The 18,351-nt window shown below is 38.8% G+C and overlaps 1 protein-coding gene across 1 annotated transcript in view; it reads right to left on the bottom strand.

The window, feature by feature from the left end:
* Positions 1-17,751, bottom strand: part of LOC115246403 (protein Wnt-1) — a 20,622-nt gene extending 2,871 nt beyond the window's left edge. Inside the window, exons 1-2 of the mRNA XM_029825212.1 lie at positions 17,551-17,751; positions 8,653-8,912 (exon numbers count right to left, since the gene is read on the bottom strand). Coding sequence (XP_029681072.1) covers positions 8,653-8,912; positions 17,551-17,651 — 361 coding nt within the window. The 5' untranslated portion in view covers positions 17,652-17,751. The remainder of the gene's footprint in view (positions 1-8,652; positions 8,913-17,550) is intronic.
* Between the last annotated feature and the right edge of the window lie 600 nt (positions 17,752-18,351).

The following is an 18,351-nucleotide window of genomic DNA, read 5'->3' on the forward strand; positions in this document are numbered from 1 at the left end:
TGCCGGTAAAGATATCACGAGTGAAGAGCGGATGAAACGATTTCGTAAATTGCGAGCTCGCACCGTCCCAAGGCAATGTCCCATTAGTGAAAAAGATATTATATTGCACTTTAGCTTTTTAAGTTACAATTTTTTTTTTTTAATTTTCTGTATTTTTAAATATTTTTTAATTTTATTTAAATATAATAATGCAGGAATATATTAATATTTAAATATAGATAATTATTCGCGTATACATACGACGTTTTTTGCAAGATAATAGCTAAATATCACAACGTAATAATATAAATAATAAATGTGTTGTATATACGGAGAATGTGTGCAATCATCTGGCACCTGGCTTCTCTAATTATGTTACTGATATTGAACTCGAACCATCGGGGGGTGATCGATTAGAACTCGGCGAGAAATTTTTTTGGGCCGATTGGACGCGCGTGCGTATCGAAATGGCAAAATATGAGAATAAGACGTTCGACCCCGGGTAAGAGGGATGTTTCTCTGGTCAACGCGATAGTGGTGACCAGGTGATTATTCGTGACGAATCAACTCCGGTTACGAGTTTTCAAATTCGTCACGTGTCTTTTCCGTTGAGACAGTGACATCTTGTCGAGCTTCCTTTTTCACGGTAGTGAACTACTACGGAGCACGGATAAAACGGATAGGACGAAAGCGTGGAAGGGAAACCTAATCCCTGTACAGGACGACGTTGGCGTAAGCGAGAGAGCAAGAACAGCGAAGAAAAGCGGAGAGATTTACACCGTTACACCCTATTACACATCGCTTCGTTTCCTCTCACAGCCTAAATTCGATCAGTTCCAGATATTATTTATCATAATGTCACAGAGACTACCATGACAGAGCCATGAATTATATCGTTCGTGGTCGTTTCTTTCAGACAAGTCACGTTGTTTGTTCTGAAAACTGACAATGAGAGCGAAGAAGCATTACAGATTGTCGTCTGACAAGAAAGAATGCACGAAGCCGAGGGGGTTTGATCGTTAACTGAACTTGAATATAATGGAAGAAATATTTGTTACATACGCTTCCAATCATTTTCAATAAGTTTGTGTATGGCTAATGAAATTATTCAACCTTAAAAATTCCTCACTATCATTAAGGTATTTTAAATCATGTAATATCTATTTCTCTGTAGGTTTCGACATATTTTCTATTTTTTTTTAAGAGAAAATAATCTTTTTTGATATTTTATTATTAATTTAATATAATTTTTAATATTTCCGTTAATATTTCACGCGATATATTTATTTATATACATTATTTTTATTATAGAGAAGAGAGAGAAGTTTATTCAAGATAATGATCAATTAATTAATTTCTTTTGTTTCGTGCTTAAATAAACGGAAACGTATACTACAACGGCATATACTAATAGAATACCTGATTATGATTACATAGTGCTCGCTGAATCATATTTGTAAGAACGAGGTTAATCGTTCGAGGCGGCGAACGCCCTCGATGAACTCATATTGCGTTGTTGAAAAATTCCTCTTTCGTAGTTCGCGGAAACCAATCCGTTCAATTTTTCTCGGCTTTTACAGATTTTACGATTTTCAAACAATCAGACTGTCGTCCGTAGATAAGCGAGTTGCGTTCTCTCAAGACGCGAAAGAACGCCGTTATCGACACGCGCGCGCACGGAAGAGTGAAACGCAGGGAAAGGAGATAAATGAGGAGCGCGACGAGAGGAAAGATCCAGCGCGAGGGAAAGTATCAGACGGAGGGAAAAAAGCGCGACTCGATGATCCCGGTACTGCGATTGTTTGCCCTCGGCGAGTATGCCGTTCCGCGTACGATAAATAGTTCGACGGCGGCTTTATCAACTCGTTCAAATAGTATGAGCAAGTTGGAGGCGCAGCCAGAATGTGCCCGCAAGGTAAACACGCGCGCACACATTGATGGAGATTCCTTGGTCATGCTCGAGCATTGGTCCGGAATCTGTCCCTGAGGATACGCGGCGATATTCGGGACAGCGGACAGATTTCCAAATATTTCGGGCTCGAAACGTACGGTATTTTGAAACCTTTATAAAACATAGATAATTTCTGTGAAGAAAGAAATGTAGATACTATCATAAATATTTTCAGTTTATAATAACTCTTTTTTATTAATGTTTTATCGAAAATTTCACTTTACATTAATTGCTTGTCTAAATAATTTAAGTCAAATTTTTCTTGATTATTATTTTAGATTTGACAAATATTCAAATCACACAAACGATAAAATAATATTAATTAAATACTATTAAATTATTGCAAAAAAAAATTTAATTATTGCAAAAACGTGTAATATGTAACTGAAATTGTTAATCTATAACAGAGAGAGTATATTTCCAAATGTATATTATACCATACCTTTCTTTACCTATCATATCTTTCAAATCACAGATTATCTGATAAGTTCAATTTGGTAAAAATTGTTTAATATTTAGATAGTTTATGGCTCATGAGAAGAACAGTTGACGCTTCAGTTTCAATGCAATAGAGCAAATATCCGCGATCTCTCTCCGAGCGTCGTTCTAAAGATTGTTCTAAGCGACATCGTCGCGCATCTTTACGAGGGACATTTGCGTCCCGGCTGAAATTCCACGGAGATAAAATCATTAGGAATTATTGCTACTGTCGCGCGCGGTCCGAGTTCCTGTCAGGAGACGCGGAGAACGAGTTATGGTGCAACCACCTACGCGTGGAATTTAAAACGATGTACTGGCGATGGTGGTCTTCTATGACGTGATATCGGCGACGTGATGATTTATGTAGATGTGTCGTAATATAGCCATTAGACATAAGATGATAGCCTGTAATGTCAAATGATAGGCTGCACGTTGAAAATCGCTTACAATGATTCATTACGAACGTTTACGAAGAATGGAAAGATGAATTTATTACTTGCGCTGTGACAGAGATTGTCATTTCAGCAACTCAAGATGTCAACGTAAAGAAAAACGCAACTTGGAAAGAATGGCTATAAAACGGCTATTATTCTTAACAGACGCACAGAAAATTAAGTTGTTTGTCCAAGGATGATAAGCATTATGCAACCGTAAAGATACATTGCGGCTTTATATAAATGAAGTTAATATAATCATTTATTATATATGTTATTATATGTTATACACACATATATACATACATCTATTATTTTAAAGATATGTATTTGAAGATAAATTAAATTAAATTACACATACACATTCTCTCTCAGAGAATATCTCTTTAATCTCGAAATATATATCTTTAAAATAACGGGTATGCGTAAAAGAAATTATACGAATATTAATAAATCCAACAGACATTTAAAATATTTCTTTCGCTTTTATTTTATTCTTGATATCGTTGACGATATTCGGCGAAAATAAGAAAAGACAAAAAGAGAAGCCAAAAACAGGCAGAGGACAGTCTTGTGGAACTCGAAGACCGCGAAGTAACACGGAGCGCCATATAGACCCGCGGGAACGAGGGCGGGCTTGCGGGGCACCGCTTGGAAGCAAACAAGATGTAAAAATCACAGGGGGACCCATTGGGTCGCGGCTCACGTTTTCGCAAGAAACCGTGGCGTGCCGTCGACACATGTAGCCCATCATAGGCCGCGATTTATGGCGGCGTAACGCCGCGGCAAAAAATGCCCGGTGTCGCGCCATATAAGACGTGTCCTGCGCCTCGTGCACCGGACAGGTATTGATTGAATTTATTCTGTAAACGGTCGGATTATGTCGATATTCACGGTACATGGCGAAAATATCCGGGACCTCGTTTCTCTCTCGTTCGGACGAACATAACACTGATAAAGATAAGATTAGAAAAGATTGCGAGTTTTTGGCGAAAAAGATCGAAAATAGGATTATGTCTGTGGATTTATTGATCCACAAAAAGATGTCTACGATTTTAACCGTTGTATATATATGTAACTATATTTGAAATATAATATAATCAGAGTCGGTAAAAAGAGTTTGAAATTTGTTACGGATTAGTGATGTGTATTGTGGAAGTTTTTTGTACCTCTTCTTCCTTTTATGTGCCTTGCAGTTTATTTTGCATTGAAACTCAATTTATAATAGAATCATAAAGACGAAATGCAAATCGCAATGTCATTTCGTGGGATAGGGTACAGGTCCATAACTAATTGCAGAATTTCTTTTGCTGACTGTGCTTGTCCCTTATTAATGCAATATAAAAGAAAAATGAAAAAGGATGGAGAGAAATGATTATAAAGTATAAATTGCATATTATGCTGATTAATTGAAACCATTCTTGTATTAGAAAATTCATATTCCGTTACATCCCAAATTCGATGATCTATATTTTTCAATATTAATTCTATTAAACTAACTTATACACGGATTCATCACCGAAGGTGCAGCTTTTTTTTTTTTTTTTTTTCTTTTGCAAACTGGATAATTTTGGCTGCAATCGTCAGATGTAATCTGGCGGAGGAAGAGACAGCATTGCGCGTCCGATGCAGCGGGGTCTCGTGAGGTTCGCAGTTTACCGAGCAATTAGGCTGCGGAGCTTGCTTTCGCGAGGCACGGTGTGTGCCTCGAAGAGAAGGAAGATGCAGGAGGCACGAGAGGAAGACGCGCGAGGAAGGAGCAGAGGAGGCAAGTGGAGAGAAGAAACGAGACGGAGAACGAGGATGGAAGGCGAGGGTATACCAATGCGGTAGGTGGCTCTTGGCGGCGAAATGATTACAGGCCGCGAACGCACTCACTACCAGCTATAATATCGAGTACAAACGCAACCAAAAGTATCCATCGAGTCTCCGAATCGGGAAAGTATCTCCCCTCGCGCGGGCAGAGAGAGAGAGAGAGAGAGAGAGAGAGAGAGGGAGATATTCAACTCGATACTAATCCTCTCGACTCATTTACATAAGCACAATGATTACGTACGACACTTAAATTTTTTTAAACGTCCAATTCGTGTTAGTTGTGTCGACACAAAAGTTTCGGATCATGCATATTAATTAACATTCACGATTTTTATTGAATCGCTAATTATGCGTTCCACGCAGATATATGAATATATTAAGGATATCTCTTATTCGTGGACACGAAGTTGTTATTAGACATTCCAGCGTAGATTGATATAACTTGTCTTATACTTAATAATATATCCGCGCGCAGAAACGCGAAGAAATTAATCTATCCGTATACCAGAATATCTTTTATTCTCGAGACATGACGAGTACTTAATATTTTCGAATCGGCGATTCGAAATGTATATAGGCATTTCTTTCGTAAGCGCGATAAAAATCTTATAACGTAAAACGAGAATCTCTACGTGATTTTCTATTTCTAGCGCAATGGATACCTGCGATAAAACGTCATGAGCCGGTGACGTGAATGCGGAACCAAGGTATTACGAAACACGCGTGTTCTTTCTACAGCTTTAAAATTTATCTATCTCTAGTCCACACTTTCACGATTTATATTTCCGGCATGATTGCCGACAGTTTGACGCGGCTACGTTAGAACACGGTGCTAATCCGGAAACGACCGTTTAAGCCGGTGTTCGACTGCGAGTTCTTTCCGGATCCCCCTCTGATCTCTCCTCATTCTTGCGACAAGTACGAGAGCGCATTACAGCTCGCTGATAGTAATCTGCGTTTCCCCTGTGCGAGAGCTCGGCAAAGATCAAATCTCGAGGATCTATACGAGGACAAAGGAGATATGAGAAGCGAGAGCGGCAGCGAGAAGAGCGGAAGAAACTGGTCCGCGCTCACACGAGGCGATGAAGACGAGAGGTGAAAGGTCGAGGGCCCGGTCTCTCTCTTGTGGAGGCTACGAGCGATCCTGTAGCTTATTACGGAAAACGCGAGAAGGGCACAGTTTGTATAAACTTAAATCTATCGCTATAATTTATTAAAAAATAATTACAAGTCCTGTTAGTTTTACGTGCAAAAGTAATCAATTATTAATTATTTGATACACATTTTAATTGTGTTATTTCCTTACGTATTCAAGAATTTGTTATTTGCGTGTAAATTTTATTTATACGTTAAATATTCTGTATATAAGTTTTTCATGTGCATCATGTTAACGTGTTATAATGATTTAATTTAATTTTGATAAGGATGACATTACGATCTCTAAACTGCATGACACGTTTTATCTCACGATTCATTTGTAATAATTTTCAATCATGCCTTGACGGAACAATGTATCATGGAACGTAAAAACGGATTCTTTCGTCTGTACCGGCGTTATTATCCGTCAGTGGCTTTCTCGGAGCTTGATTAACACGTCAAGCGTTATGGATACCACATGACGCTCTCGCTTTTTCGCTTACAGGTGTCATATAAATGCCGTACGTTACCGTGACAGCCGTTCAATTTACGGAATTTCTAATGGCTATTGCGCCGCGTCTCTCTGTTCTTTAATGGTCGTAAAGTATAGTAATAACGCACAAGAAGTACGCGTAATTTGGACGTGATATCTCTGACGGGTATGCAAAAATCGGTCTGTGCATGTTGCATTGAATTATGTACGTCGAAACTGAATATATTAAACGCTTTCGTAGAAATCTTATAACCGGATAAAGATTTAACGAATGCAAATTTCATAAATATCGCGCGCATAATATTCATTTCGTAATAATCCATAAAGGACATTCAACAAACGAAGTTAGAAAGCTTATAATAACTGATCGTAAATTTCGCAAAATATATTTTACTTTTGAAATGCATTCTCAAAATATCTTTAGATAATATACTATACTTGATTATTTTTATGTACGCTTGTGGCCTATACGACAAATGCACCGTAGCAATACCGAGTGAATATAATCGGAGGGTGAATCGGAAATAAGAGGGGGGAAGGGCGACAGACAGAGTATTAGTACGGAGGATACACAAATCTCTCTATCTGCAAATAAATACCAGTGTTAGTCGCAGACGTACATGCCGTTATATAACCGTCAATCTGCGTTAGTTACGATCGTCTCGTGTTGCAACATTGCAACGAAACGCATGTCTCGAAACATGCGCGTTAGGCTCGTGAAAATAACACGCAAAAATCTCTCGCTCTCTACCCTTTCTCCTAGCTTCTTTCCCCTCCCCCCTCCCCCCTCCCCTTTCCCCTTATCCCTCCCTTCGGGCCGTGTACTTCTTTTAGTTTTACTAAGTGGCCATATGGGGACATTCGACATAATGGGGTGGGAGCGGCTCGAGCGAAAAAGCTCGGCTTACAATCGCCTCGACGAGATCTAAAAGAGCCGCAGGGGAGCCAGAACTGGTACGAGAAGGTCCATTATCAGGTTGCAAAACATACATCTGGTCGGTGAGGGCACGTGCCCGGGGCCCTCGGACGTAGGGCACGCCCTCCAAGACCCCCCCGGCCCCTTCTCTCCTTTCCTCTTCGCATCTCATCGCCGTGTACCTTCGCCCTTCTAACCCCACGACGACTTCGAGCCTTCGCGCCCCATGCACTCGATCTACGCGATCGTTCGCACTCGAATGAGGTGTTAATGCGCCTTGTCGAAAGCACCGCGGGTGCCTGATCACGGTCTCTTTAATGGTAATAGAATAATATTTATACTTTACGAATGTGTATAGTTGTCTAATATAATTAAGAGTATTTTATTTTTTTTATTGCATTAAAAATGTTTTATATATGTATAAATCTTATGCATCTCTTAAATGAAATCAGCATATATTATTACTGAAAAACAATGAATAATAAATTTTATATATTTAAAAATATATAAAATTATATAAATAATATTTTTTATATTTATAAATATAGCAAATCAGTGAAATTTTACTGAAAGAATCAGTTAATTTAGATTTATGTTAAAATTATTTTTTTTTTGTACAATTTGCATTATAATTTATATGTTACATATTCAAATGTATTTTATACAAATTCATAAATTTAATGAGTAAATTCGTAAAATATTTATCGTATGATTGTGTATATAATCGAGATAACCAATGCAAAGAGTTAGAAGAAATATGATCCATTCGAAGTAACACGCTTTTCGATCAGATAAGAGACCAATGATGTCGTTTTAAATTGGCTCTACATCCGCTGAATCCACAGCTTATCTCAAAGGTATCGTTCGCTCGACGATTATTGCGATGACGCATTGCGATGACGAGATGACGACCTTATTACTTAATCTATCAAGTGTTACGAGACGTATCGAGAGTCTGTGTTGACTTAAGCAAATCGAAAGATTTGTCACTCGCGATCTTAAGAGGGACGCGCGATTAACTCTCTCTCTCTTGTTCCTTTTTTCCCTCTCGTTTCTATCGCGCTGGAACTCGTTTCTAATAAATCTTTATCCAGAGTACCGGTTATCGGGGACAATGAACGATATTTTAAAATATGAAATATGTATATATTTTTATTATTTAAATGTCTTTTTACTTTCGATTTTTCGAAGAGCAAGATAAAGATATCTATTTCTTATTATTTTTCAGCAAAATTTATTTTGATGAAGATTTAAATATGTTCCTTTTGAGGAAAATGATAAAAAAAAAGTGGAATAAAATTTTTAATTGAATTGTCTTAAATAATAATTACATCGATAAATATAATTATCGATGAGTATAATATTTTCATAATAATAGTTCTCATTATTCGAAGTTCTTCTCGCGAGATTACACTTATAAGATTATTAAATTCAATTAATTACGTACCTTTATCGACGATCTTGCCGAAGAGATTTTTCCCTCGAAGAAAATTTTTCGTCGAGCAGTTCCATCGCCGATTGCGAAATTGATGTTGGCATTCGGCGACTGCTTGATTCGCACCTCTGGCCACTGCTTGTAGCACTCCAGGATTTTCTCTAACGAGCCTCCTCTGCTTTCTTCTCAGAGTCGCGTAGACCGAGGAATCCATCAAGGAAGTCGGTGACACCGGCAAAAAATTGTTGGGTTCGTCCGCTTTCGCAATGCCCCTGAAAATGTAAATCGGCGATATATCTCGTATCATTCTTCATATTCTTCAGTTCATTCAAATAGAACTTGTAATAAAGGTCAACATCAACTGGCATATAGACAAATTCTCTATAGAAGCCTAAGCAATCATAAAAAAGAGGAAGAAAATGTAATAAAGACCATAAAATATATAGTCTCTCTTGCAGTAAATAGATTATGCAACTGAAATGAAAGAATACAATAACAATGAAACATAAAAAATATAAATTACGCGAAGAAAAATTAAGTACGAGGCCAAGAAAAAAAAAATAAATTCCAAGAACAGAAAAAAATAAAATAAGACAAAAAGGGACATAAAAATGAAAGCATTTATTAAAGAATTCTTTCTTAAAATTCACCGAAGCGGTTCCAGTTTTGCAGCCATTTAAGTTCATTCACTTTGGACAATTCTTTAAAGTTTTGTTCACATTCCAAAAAGGATTAGGTTCAGTCAACGTCTGAAATACGAGCCTTTCTATAAGCAGACGTGAAGCGTTAAGAATGTTTTCAAATAGGGATCGTGTTAATGAAGAGTTTTCGAGTAAAATTACTCCCGTGATCCAGCAGTACTTGATGTTCCTCTTGTCCTCGGGAGATTCTGATTATATATATATATCCTCGACATGGACGTTAAAGCGCGCATAGTGCGCACGCTTTCATGATATTATCAATTTATATGCAGCCACGTTCGACGGCGGTTAAGCTAACTGCAGTCCGGACTAATGCAAAGAGCTTAATGCAACGCGATCGCTGGTAAATTCGCTTAATGAGACCCTGTACATTCGTTTTGGTGAGCGCTGCGCGCATCGTTATCGTGCGTGTCACGTATTACATGGAAGTAATAATGTAACACACAAGGTATGTACGTACATATCGAGCCATATCGCGCGAATAAATTTTAATTACGCGGCAATACCGCGAACGATAATGCGCATCGTCATCTGCCGCGATTGCATTTGTCCTATCCGGTCTACAACGCGGCAGGTGATCGTGCGATCTGAAAGAAAATAATTTTCGCACGCACGCGTTAAATAAAGATTCAATTTATATTTAATAATTATTTATAAATGTTTTATTTGCCTTATTATGTTTTTTTAATTATTATTCACGTTCAAAAAAAAATGTGACATATTTTGTTATATTATTTTTTATCTATTCATTTGTTATATAAATTGACACGTCTCTCTGATTTGAGAAAAATTAATAATTTTTTCTATCTGCATGTGTGTGTGTGTGTGTGTGTGTGTGTGTGTGTGTGTGTGTGTGTGTGTGTGTGTGTGTGTGTGTGTGTGTGTGTGTTTTTGTGTGTGTGTGTGTGTGTGTGTGTGTGTGTGTGTGTGTGTGTGTGTGTGTGTGTGTGTGTGTGTGTGTGTGTGTGTGTGTGTGTGTGTGTGTGTGTGTGTGTGTGTGTGTGTGTGTGTGTGTGTGTGTGTGTGTGTGTGTGTGTGTGTGTGTGTGTGTGTGTGTGTGTGTGTGTGTGTGTGTGTGTGTGTGTGTGTGTGTGTGTGTGTGTGTGTGTGTGTGTGTGTGTGTGTGTGTGTGTGTGTGTGTGTGTGTGTGTGTGTGTGTGTGTGTGTGTGTGTGTGTGTGTGTGTGTGTGTGTGTGTGTGTGTGTGTGTGTGTGTGTGTGTGTGTGTGTGTGTGTGTGTGTGTGTGTGTGTGTGTGTGTGTGTGTGTGTGTGTGTGTGTGTGTGTGTGTGTGTGTGTGTGTGTGTGTGTGTGTGTGTGTGTGTGTGTGTGTGTGTGTGTGTGTGTGTGTGTGTGTGTGTGTGTGTGTGTGTGTGTGTGTGTGTGTGTGTGTGTGTGTGTGTGTGTGTGTGTGTGTGTGTGTGTGTGTGTGTGTGTGTGTGTGTGTGTGTGTGTGTGTGTGTGTGTGTGTGATTTACAAGTTCATATTTCGGAGCAAAGCAAGCTAAAAAAATTGTGTCTCATTAAATTCATATTTCTAATAAAAATATTGAATAATATTGAGTAAAAAACGTAATAAATAAATTAGATAAACGTAATAAATAAATGTAATAAAAAAATTAGATGATTATATTAATAAATAAATTAGATGATTATATTATATTTATATTCCAAAAATTCTTTGCAAAATATCTGCTTCTACGTGTAATCCTTGGCGTACGATTTAAACGGTGGTTGTCAATGCGAAACGACGATTTCGCGTATAAAAAGGCGCGCTTTCAGGAGAGAACAGGTAGCGCGAGAGAACGAGAAGCGACGAAGGTGGATTAGCACGAAAGACGAAACTGGTTCACCAGTTTCGATCAACGGTAGCTCGTCGTCTGTATGTATATAGGGTGTATCGGAGTTCGTGAATTTGGCGTAGATTTTTGGACGAATTTAAAATTGATTTCTCTGTAAGAGAGATGTATATGATGAGACACCAACTTCTGCGGACAATTCTTTCTTATTTTTAATCGTAAGTATTCTAATAACTAAGATACAAATAACTCCAACCGTTACATTATTTGTTTACGTTCATAAAACATTGAAAACGCTCTTATATAATTTTAATTGCTTATAATCGGAAATTATTAATAGTCCAACATCTATAATATCGATATTTTTCATGAGTCGGCTCTTTGGTCTTGTATATTGCAATTTGGTGAAAGTGTCCAACTTTTGATACACCCTATATATATATATATATATAAATCAAGCTGCCGCAAGAGTCCAGCCTGTAAAAGAATTCGCGTCTCGATCGATCGAGCATCGCGTAGAAAAACGTTTAAATGCGCTCACGGTGTGCCCTTCGTGGGAAGAAGGACGCGCGGTCCTCGAAGAAAGGCTGGACCGCGCAAAATGCATACTGATAAAGCGTAGTAAGAAACGTGTTGTAATCCGCGCTCGAACACGGAACAATCAGAAAGCAGTTCGCAATTGAGGGTGATTTTAATTAATTATTTTATGTATCTTTTATCATAAATTTAATCATCTCCACATTCTCTTCGGAAGCGAATGATTATGAATATACATTATATGTAGCATTACGAATATTCGTGATCCCTTCTCTTCAAAAGCGAATGTAAAATTAACACAAAACTAATAATACCATAAGCACTCTTCACGAGGGAGAAACTTCATGAAGTTCAAACAGGATTGTAAATGTCCATGGTTGATCTGCCCCGCGTGAAAAAGTGCCAAATGCGTCTGATATTTGTTGTTCTTTAACGAAAGACCACTCGCGCGCAACCCTTATTTAAAATAGCTCGCACGCGCTGGGATCGGATCAGTCGTCGCCCGGCATAATAAACAGGTAATCACTGTCGCCGCGGCTCCGTCGACGCTTCGTGGTCTGGGCGGAAATCGAGGCTCTGACAGTAACCGGGCTGTGCGTGGCGCTCACCGCGAAATGACTGTCAGCCACCCGTCTCTCGTTGACACTTCGAGAAGCGGGCTAAACAAACTCGGATCGGTGGTAAACACGTGGGGCCAGATAAAAGGAGACGGAAGATTGTTCCCTGATATTGAGTTGGAAAGTAGTGTTTTACGTATAGGAAGAACTTTAGCACATAATGCAAATGTAACGCGGTAACACAAAATAATGCTGTACCTGAAGAGTCCAGTGAATGAAAGAAATACGTCACTTGGGATAAACAAAGTCGAAGTGTAAGCTGAGATAACGAATACGTCCAGATAGAGAAGATGGAAGACGCAACGTCTCAAAAGAATTACTTCCTCATATCATTTTAATGCAAGAGATGTAAAAAAAATTAAAGATGTATCATACGAAAATGTGTTCTCGCCGATATCTGTACCGTTTAAATTATATTTTATTACGCGCAAAAATAAAGAGAGGATAATAAAATGCGAAATTCGAACGCTATCTTCGAGAGCATCGCGGATCTCGGGTATTGTCAGAATGCGCACATGACGGCCCATCGATTCGTCACGCGCAATCCGCGAACTCGCGCGGCTGATGCGACGTGTAATGCACTTCGTGTATCGGCGACCTGGACGTGCATTCAATAAGCGATATCCATAAATAAGCCACGCCACGGACCGGTTAGGATATATCTATTGCTTGTAATTTACATCGGACTGAAAAGCATAGGGGCGAGATCCCCGTCTCCTCCGCCTTCGCATACTTTCGTCCGCCAGACGATGACCGAGACGAAAATAATTTATTACGCCTGAGATAAAGACAAGAAAAAGGAAAAGGAAATAATAACAATCCCCACAGCTTTGTAATGACGAAAGAACATGTTAAAAATTCGCGCTATTTTCATTGAATTATCGTTAGAATATCTACATATGTTTCAGGTTTGTATTTCTTTCAGAATTACGTGAAATATGCACCAGAAGATTCTTTGTCTCTTCTGAGAAATAAAAATAGAGATGGAAATAGAGATAGAAAATTAATTAAACGATTAGTATTAATTAATGTTTACAGAAACAGCTTTAAATGGACGCACGCTTTGATTTATGCAATAAAAATCTTATACTTTATTACCGAGACTCAATCGATCAAATGATCTAATCAAATGACGAGACTATTGTTTATTTTGTATCAATTCTGTGATGTAACTTATGGGATCATTGCTTATCTTAGATGAGTTCACATTATGATGATGACGCTATTTCAGCATCGAGAGCCTTCGCGCGTGTTATTCGCACCTCTTAAATCGAACGACGCAGTTACGTAGGTAGAGAATATATTAAGCTCACGGGATATATAGAGACAATTTGATTCCTTTAGAAAAGATACAAAAATCGGGCAAAATTTATATATATTGACGTATCATCGAGTATATAGATGATTGTAAATCTTTTTGCTCTCGGTGCAGACGAATGTGTCTAGATCCGCGCTTTTCTTGCCCGAACCAACGTCCGTCTCGGAATAAGCGTGTTTTCCCGCGTGTATCTCAGCGTTCCTTTTCAGCCGTGGAGGAGCGACGTATCCCGACGTATGTCATTTCTAACGTGAGTCCGTCCATATCCAGAACGTCGGTCGCGAATCAGGTCACGAGATGTCATGAATCAGAGACGGAGACTTCACGGAGCTTGTCGACGTCTTTTTCATTCGATCGACCGATTTCTCGTCGTAGTAGAAGCACGACTGTCACTGTTGCGTACATCCCGCTCCTGATTCTCATCCCCGAGAATTGTTCTTGTGTTGATAAATCGACCACACTTGAGATTACCGGTTCGCGACGAAAGCGACAGATACAAAATCGTAGCGATCGTTAGAATCGCGATCGCGGTGAACATGCGGAAAGATGTTGATTTAAAATTCGAAATACGAGTGATTAATGGCGATGCTTCCAGCATCCCGTTTGTGTAGGACGTTGCATGTGACATGTTATCTTGTCCAATGATAACGGAGCATCTATGAACAACTTTATTCTTGCCAATGATGGATAATATATCAGTTGAGGGAAACCGGTCATATTTAAAATTTTCTAGACGCTAATAACGTATTTGAGAAAATCATGAAAATTCACATCAGCATTTTACGTATAAATTTATAATGGAGAAGATTTGCTCGCTCCAAAATATGCACACCCCGAAAACGAAATTGTTTTACTTTTGTAATAAAAAAGTTCCAGGAGCCGTTAATGTTTTACGAAGGAGGTTCAAAAATTTATAAACTTTAATTTCAATTATTCAAGAAAAATTATTTGTATTCCGAAAATGCCACGTTATACTCAAATCATTTGTATAGATTGGATGCAAATGATTTCATGATGTTGTTTGATAAAAATTGCGCAGATACCGCTGAGAATAATTCAAAGTTCAAGCGCGTCTTTTCGCGAAGATAAAAAAACGCGCGAGATTAATTAATTAACGACGATACGCGTGCAAAAATAATAATTCCGCGCGCGACTTAACAAAGACGGAAAAGTCTTTTATGTTGTCGTAATTTTTATTCGCGTCCATAATTAATTGTCATTATTAATGCCAGACGCCCACCCATGTTGCGCGATAACGTACGTTAGATCGGTGCGTATTGACTCTTGGACCGGTCTACAGACCTTGTCATGATTGTACCTGCCAATTGATCGACTCCGACGTGTTGCGGTTCGCGATGAATCAATATAGATAATAGATTCACGACTCTCTCTGCGCTTTCCTTCTTATACAATTAATCCGTCTATTTTCCATTTCGACATTGGTTATTTGAATGTCCATTTCTTATACTATTTCCTATACTTGTTTATCTTACCCCTATTAATTTTCCATTATTTATATATCTTAACACACTGGCCTTTCAATCAATTGTATTTATAGCCAAGACACATAGTTAAAATTAAGTTATTGAGCCAAATACATTATTTTTTACGCATTGAATAGAAAAATTTACGAGAAAAGATTTATTTTTTTTTATAGCTTTGCAAATTTGTGTTTTCTCTTATTTGAGTAATTTTCTAATAATGGCATGAAATAATTTGTTTTGCTTGACAATTTTCAGGAAAAATTAATTGCAGAAATAATCGTAAGGACATATTTTGTTCATTCGGTTCATGAAACTTCTGTAAAGATACATCAGTTACGTACTGATGTTTTCAAAGAAGAATTCTTCTTCTACAATAGATCTATTTCTGTTTACTCTGACAATGCAAGTATCCAGCAGATATACATTGTAAAGAAATTTGAAAAATATGCTACGTGTTTAAAGGGTTTAAAGGTTTTGAAATCTCTTTGAATCGCTGTATTTTTCAAATGTTTGCCAATTAATCATTATAAATCATTAACAACATTCCATCTTGTTTATCTTAAACTTCTCCGATTTCATGTTAAGAAGTATATATACAATTAAGCGATAAATTTCGCGCGATGTGCATCCACAGCGAAGACGAACATATTCGTTTCTTTTCAATTGCGGCGACTAATATATACGTCGCACATATAGTCTGAGCCGGGAATCACGAGGATCACGCGCGGCTTGCGTCGCCGATTTAATTAATTTAGCGGCAATAACCATCGCTGCCGAACCATCGCGCGAGAAACCGGACGAGCCCGTTTGATTTATCGCCAGCAGTTTATCGTTATAGGTAGATATTCGCCGCGGTTGTATCTCGCGGGACAATATACGAGCGCTCGATCTCGCGCGCGAATTTTATTTACGATCGGGCTAATGAAGTTAGTCATTATCTAACACACACATCGCTCGCGCAAGAAACGCGACTCGCGGATCGAAACGAGCGGAGTTAGAATTATGATTAATGAATTAATAACGATACACGGCGCGCTCGCGCGCGGACGGCGTCGCTCCCGCGATTAGCCCGACAAATGTCGGGGCAGACAGGTGTTAATGCGTGCGCTCGCACGAGAGCGAGGCGGAGTAATTAACGCACGTAGGTCGTCGATTCGATTCGAGCGGTGGGTAACATTTTAATTAGAAGAAACGGCCATGCCGCGAGTCCGACGATGGAAGAAAAAAAAATGCGACGCCACGTTGGTTTCGTGAGACATTTATTCATGATGTGTTTCTATATATAGGCGCTGGTAAATGTAATTTCTCTGCGCAATGTTAATTACGTTGAACGCATAGAAAAAATAATGAGAATATAAAAGAGGAATTTATATGTTAAAGTATCTTGATTGTATGTTTTCAGGAAAATATATAAAAGTTTTTTTAATATGGCAATATATGAAAGCCATAAAATTTCTTGGTCAATTGACATTTAGTTCTCAAGGTTTTCGGATTTTTTAAGACACGAATACTCATTGAGAGAGTTATTACTATTTATTAATATAGTATTTATATAAAATCTAAAAAAATCAATCTCGTGAAAAAATAGAATAAGATTCTCGAGAGTTTTTCTTGACAAGAGGATAAAAGCAATTGCGAAACGAGGATCGATGAGGAACAAAAAACGACAGAGTTATCGATTTTCACGCAGGCATAAACTCGTCAAAGATCGAGAGCAGATCCACGTGGGACAGATTCCGCCGGCGTGATTTTTATTTTCGATGATTCAGCGAACTTTATTGCAATCGTGATCTCAATTAACGCTTAAATCGTTAGTTATGATATCATCGTTTATAACAGGAAAAAAGTTTTTATAAGTTCAGTAATCGGATCAATAAAGCAACAATTATCGAAAATTTCCTCGTATTATATATCGAATATTAGAGCTGTAAGATTTTTTTTATGCGCATATTTTCTCAAATACATACGTAGTAAATTGATAACTATTAACTAATTGCTATCAGAATTATGAGAGAATGAATGGCATGAAACTTGAATGAGTTAATAGAAGAATGAAATCTCTCGTAATGGAAAAAAATATTTGTCATTTTCTTAAAAGATTATATTTTGATATATTATAAGCGTAACATTTTAACTTTATTATTTATTGATATTTGGAGTAAAACAAGAAGAAACTAAAAAATTAATATAAAAAATGCAATTTCGAGAGATATTCCCGTTTCTCGCTAGCTCGTTCGATTATATTCAAATTTAAGCGATGATTGTGTCAACAAGTCTATTAACTGTACAATGCAATCGTAATTTATTTCGAGAATCTTCGCACGCTTGTGTCCGTGATAAAAAGTTTTACGACGCGACGTGTTGTTTACAAGCGAGCGTTCGCGGAGGGACAGGACGATAAGAATTTCAAGTATACTGTATTAAAGCGAAAGTCCGGGTTCGCCTTCGATACTCACCACCACATGGATCCCCTGCCGCGACTCTTGTTCCTGGTGATCTCCGCCAACGACATGTACGCCGTCACCGAGAGCACAGCTAGCAGCATCCAGGGCCTCATCTTCCAGGGTGTGTCTCGCGTGTCTCGATCCCTACGAGTATATCCAACGCGTAAAAAAATCCTCCGGTCGTCCTTATCTCACCGCGATCGGGAGCAAGCACCGTGCACCAATTGTATTCACTGAACGAACATCTCGCGCGATACTCGAACCTTGGTCGAACCTGCGAACCGCACTCACGGAATCGTGCGCTCACGATCCCGATGCTAATCGTTCGATCGTCCTTAACACCGCGATCCTTCCGGGGTGTCGCGATAACGATCGCCGCGATCTACCACGTCACTCGCTTGGAATCGACGTTCGGTGAACCGTATCGAAGTTGATCGGCGTTACTGCGCGAGGATATGCACCGTCTTTCTCTCAGCAAACACTTCTGTGCACTGACCTGAAGATCCTCTTGTCCGTTCTGCCTATCGTCGGACCGAGAGCCAATCTTGCGGGTCCTGTCAACGTGTCGATTAGTTCCGGCAAACACTACGACGCTTAAGCTTCTGACTGGTTGTTGAATGCGACTGCCGCTCTGCGTGTGAGCCGGCCAGGGAAATTTCACCCTCCCCGAAGGGCTCTCCGAAGGGTGGGTGTCACCCTTCGAGAGCGTGCGATCGGACGATTAGTGGTGGGAGAGAGAAACGGATGGTACGAGCACAAAATGGCCCGAGAACGTTTTATACCTGCCAACCCCCTCGATGGTATACGCCGGCT

This window comes from Formica exsecta, unplaced genomic scaffold (assembly GCF_003651465.1).
Source record: "Formica exsecta isolate Colony F162 unplaced genomic scaffold, ASM365146v1 scaffold149, whole genome shotgun sequence".
Classification (NCBI taxonomy): domain Eukaryota; kingdom Metazoa; phylum Arthropoda; class Insecta; order Hymenoptera; family Formicidae; genus Formica; species Formica exsecta.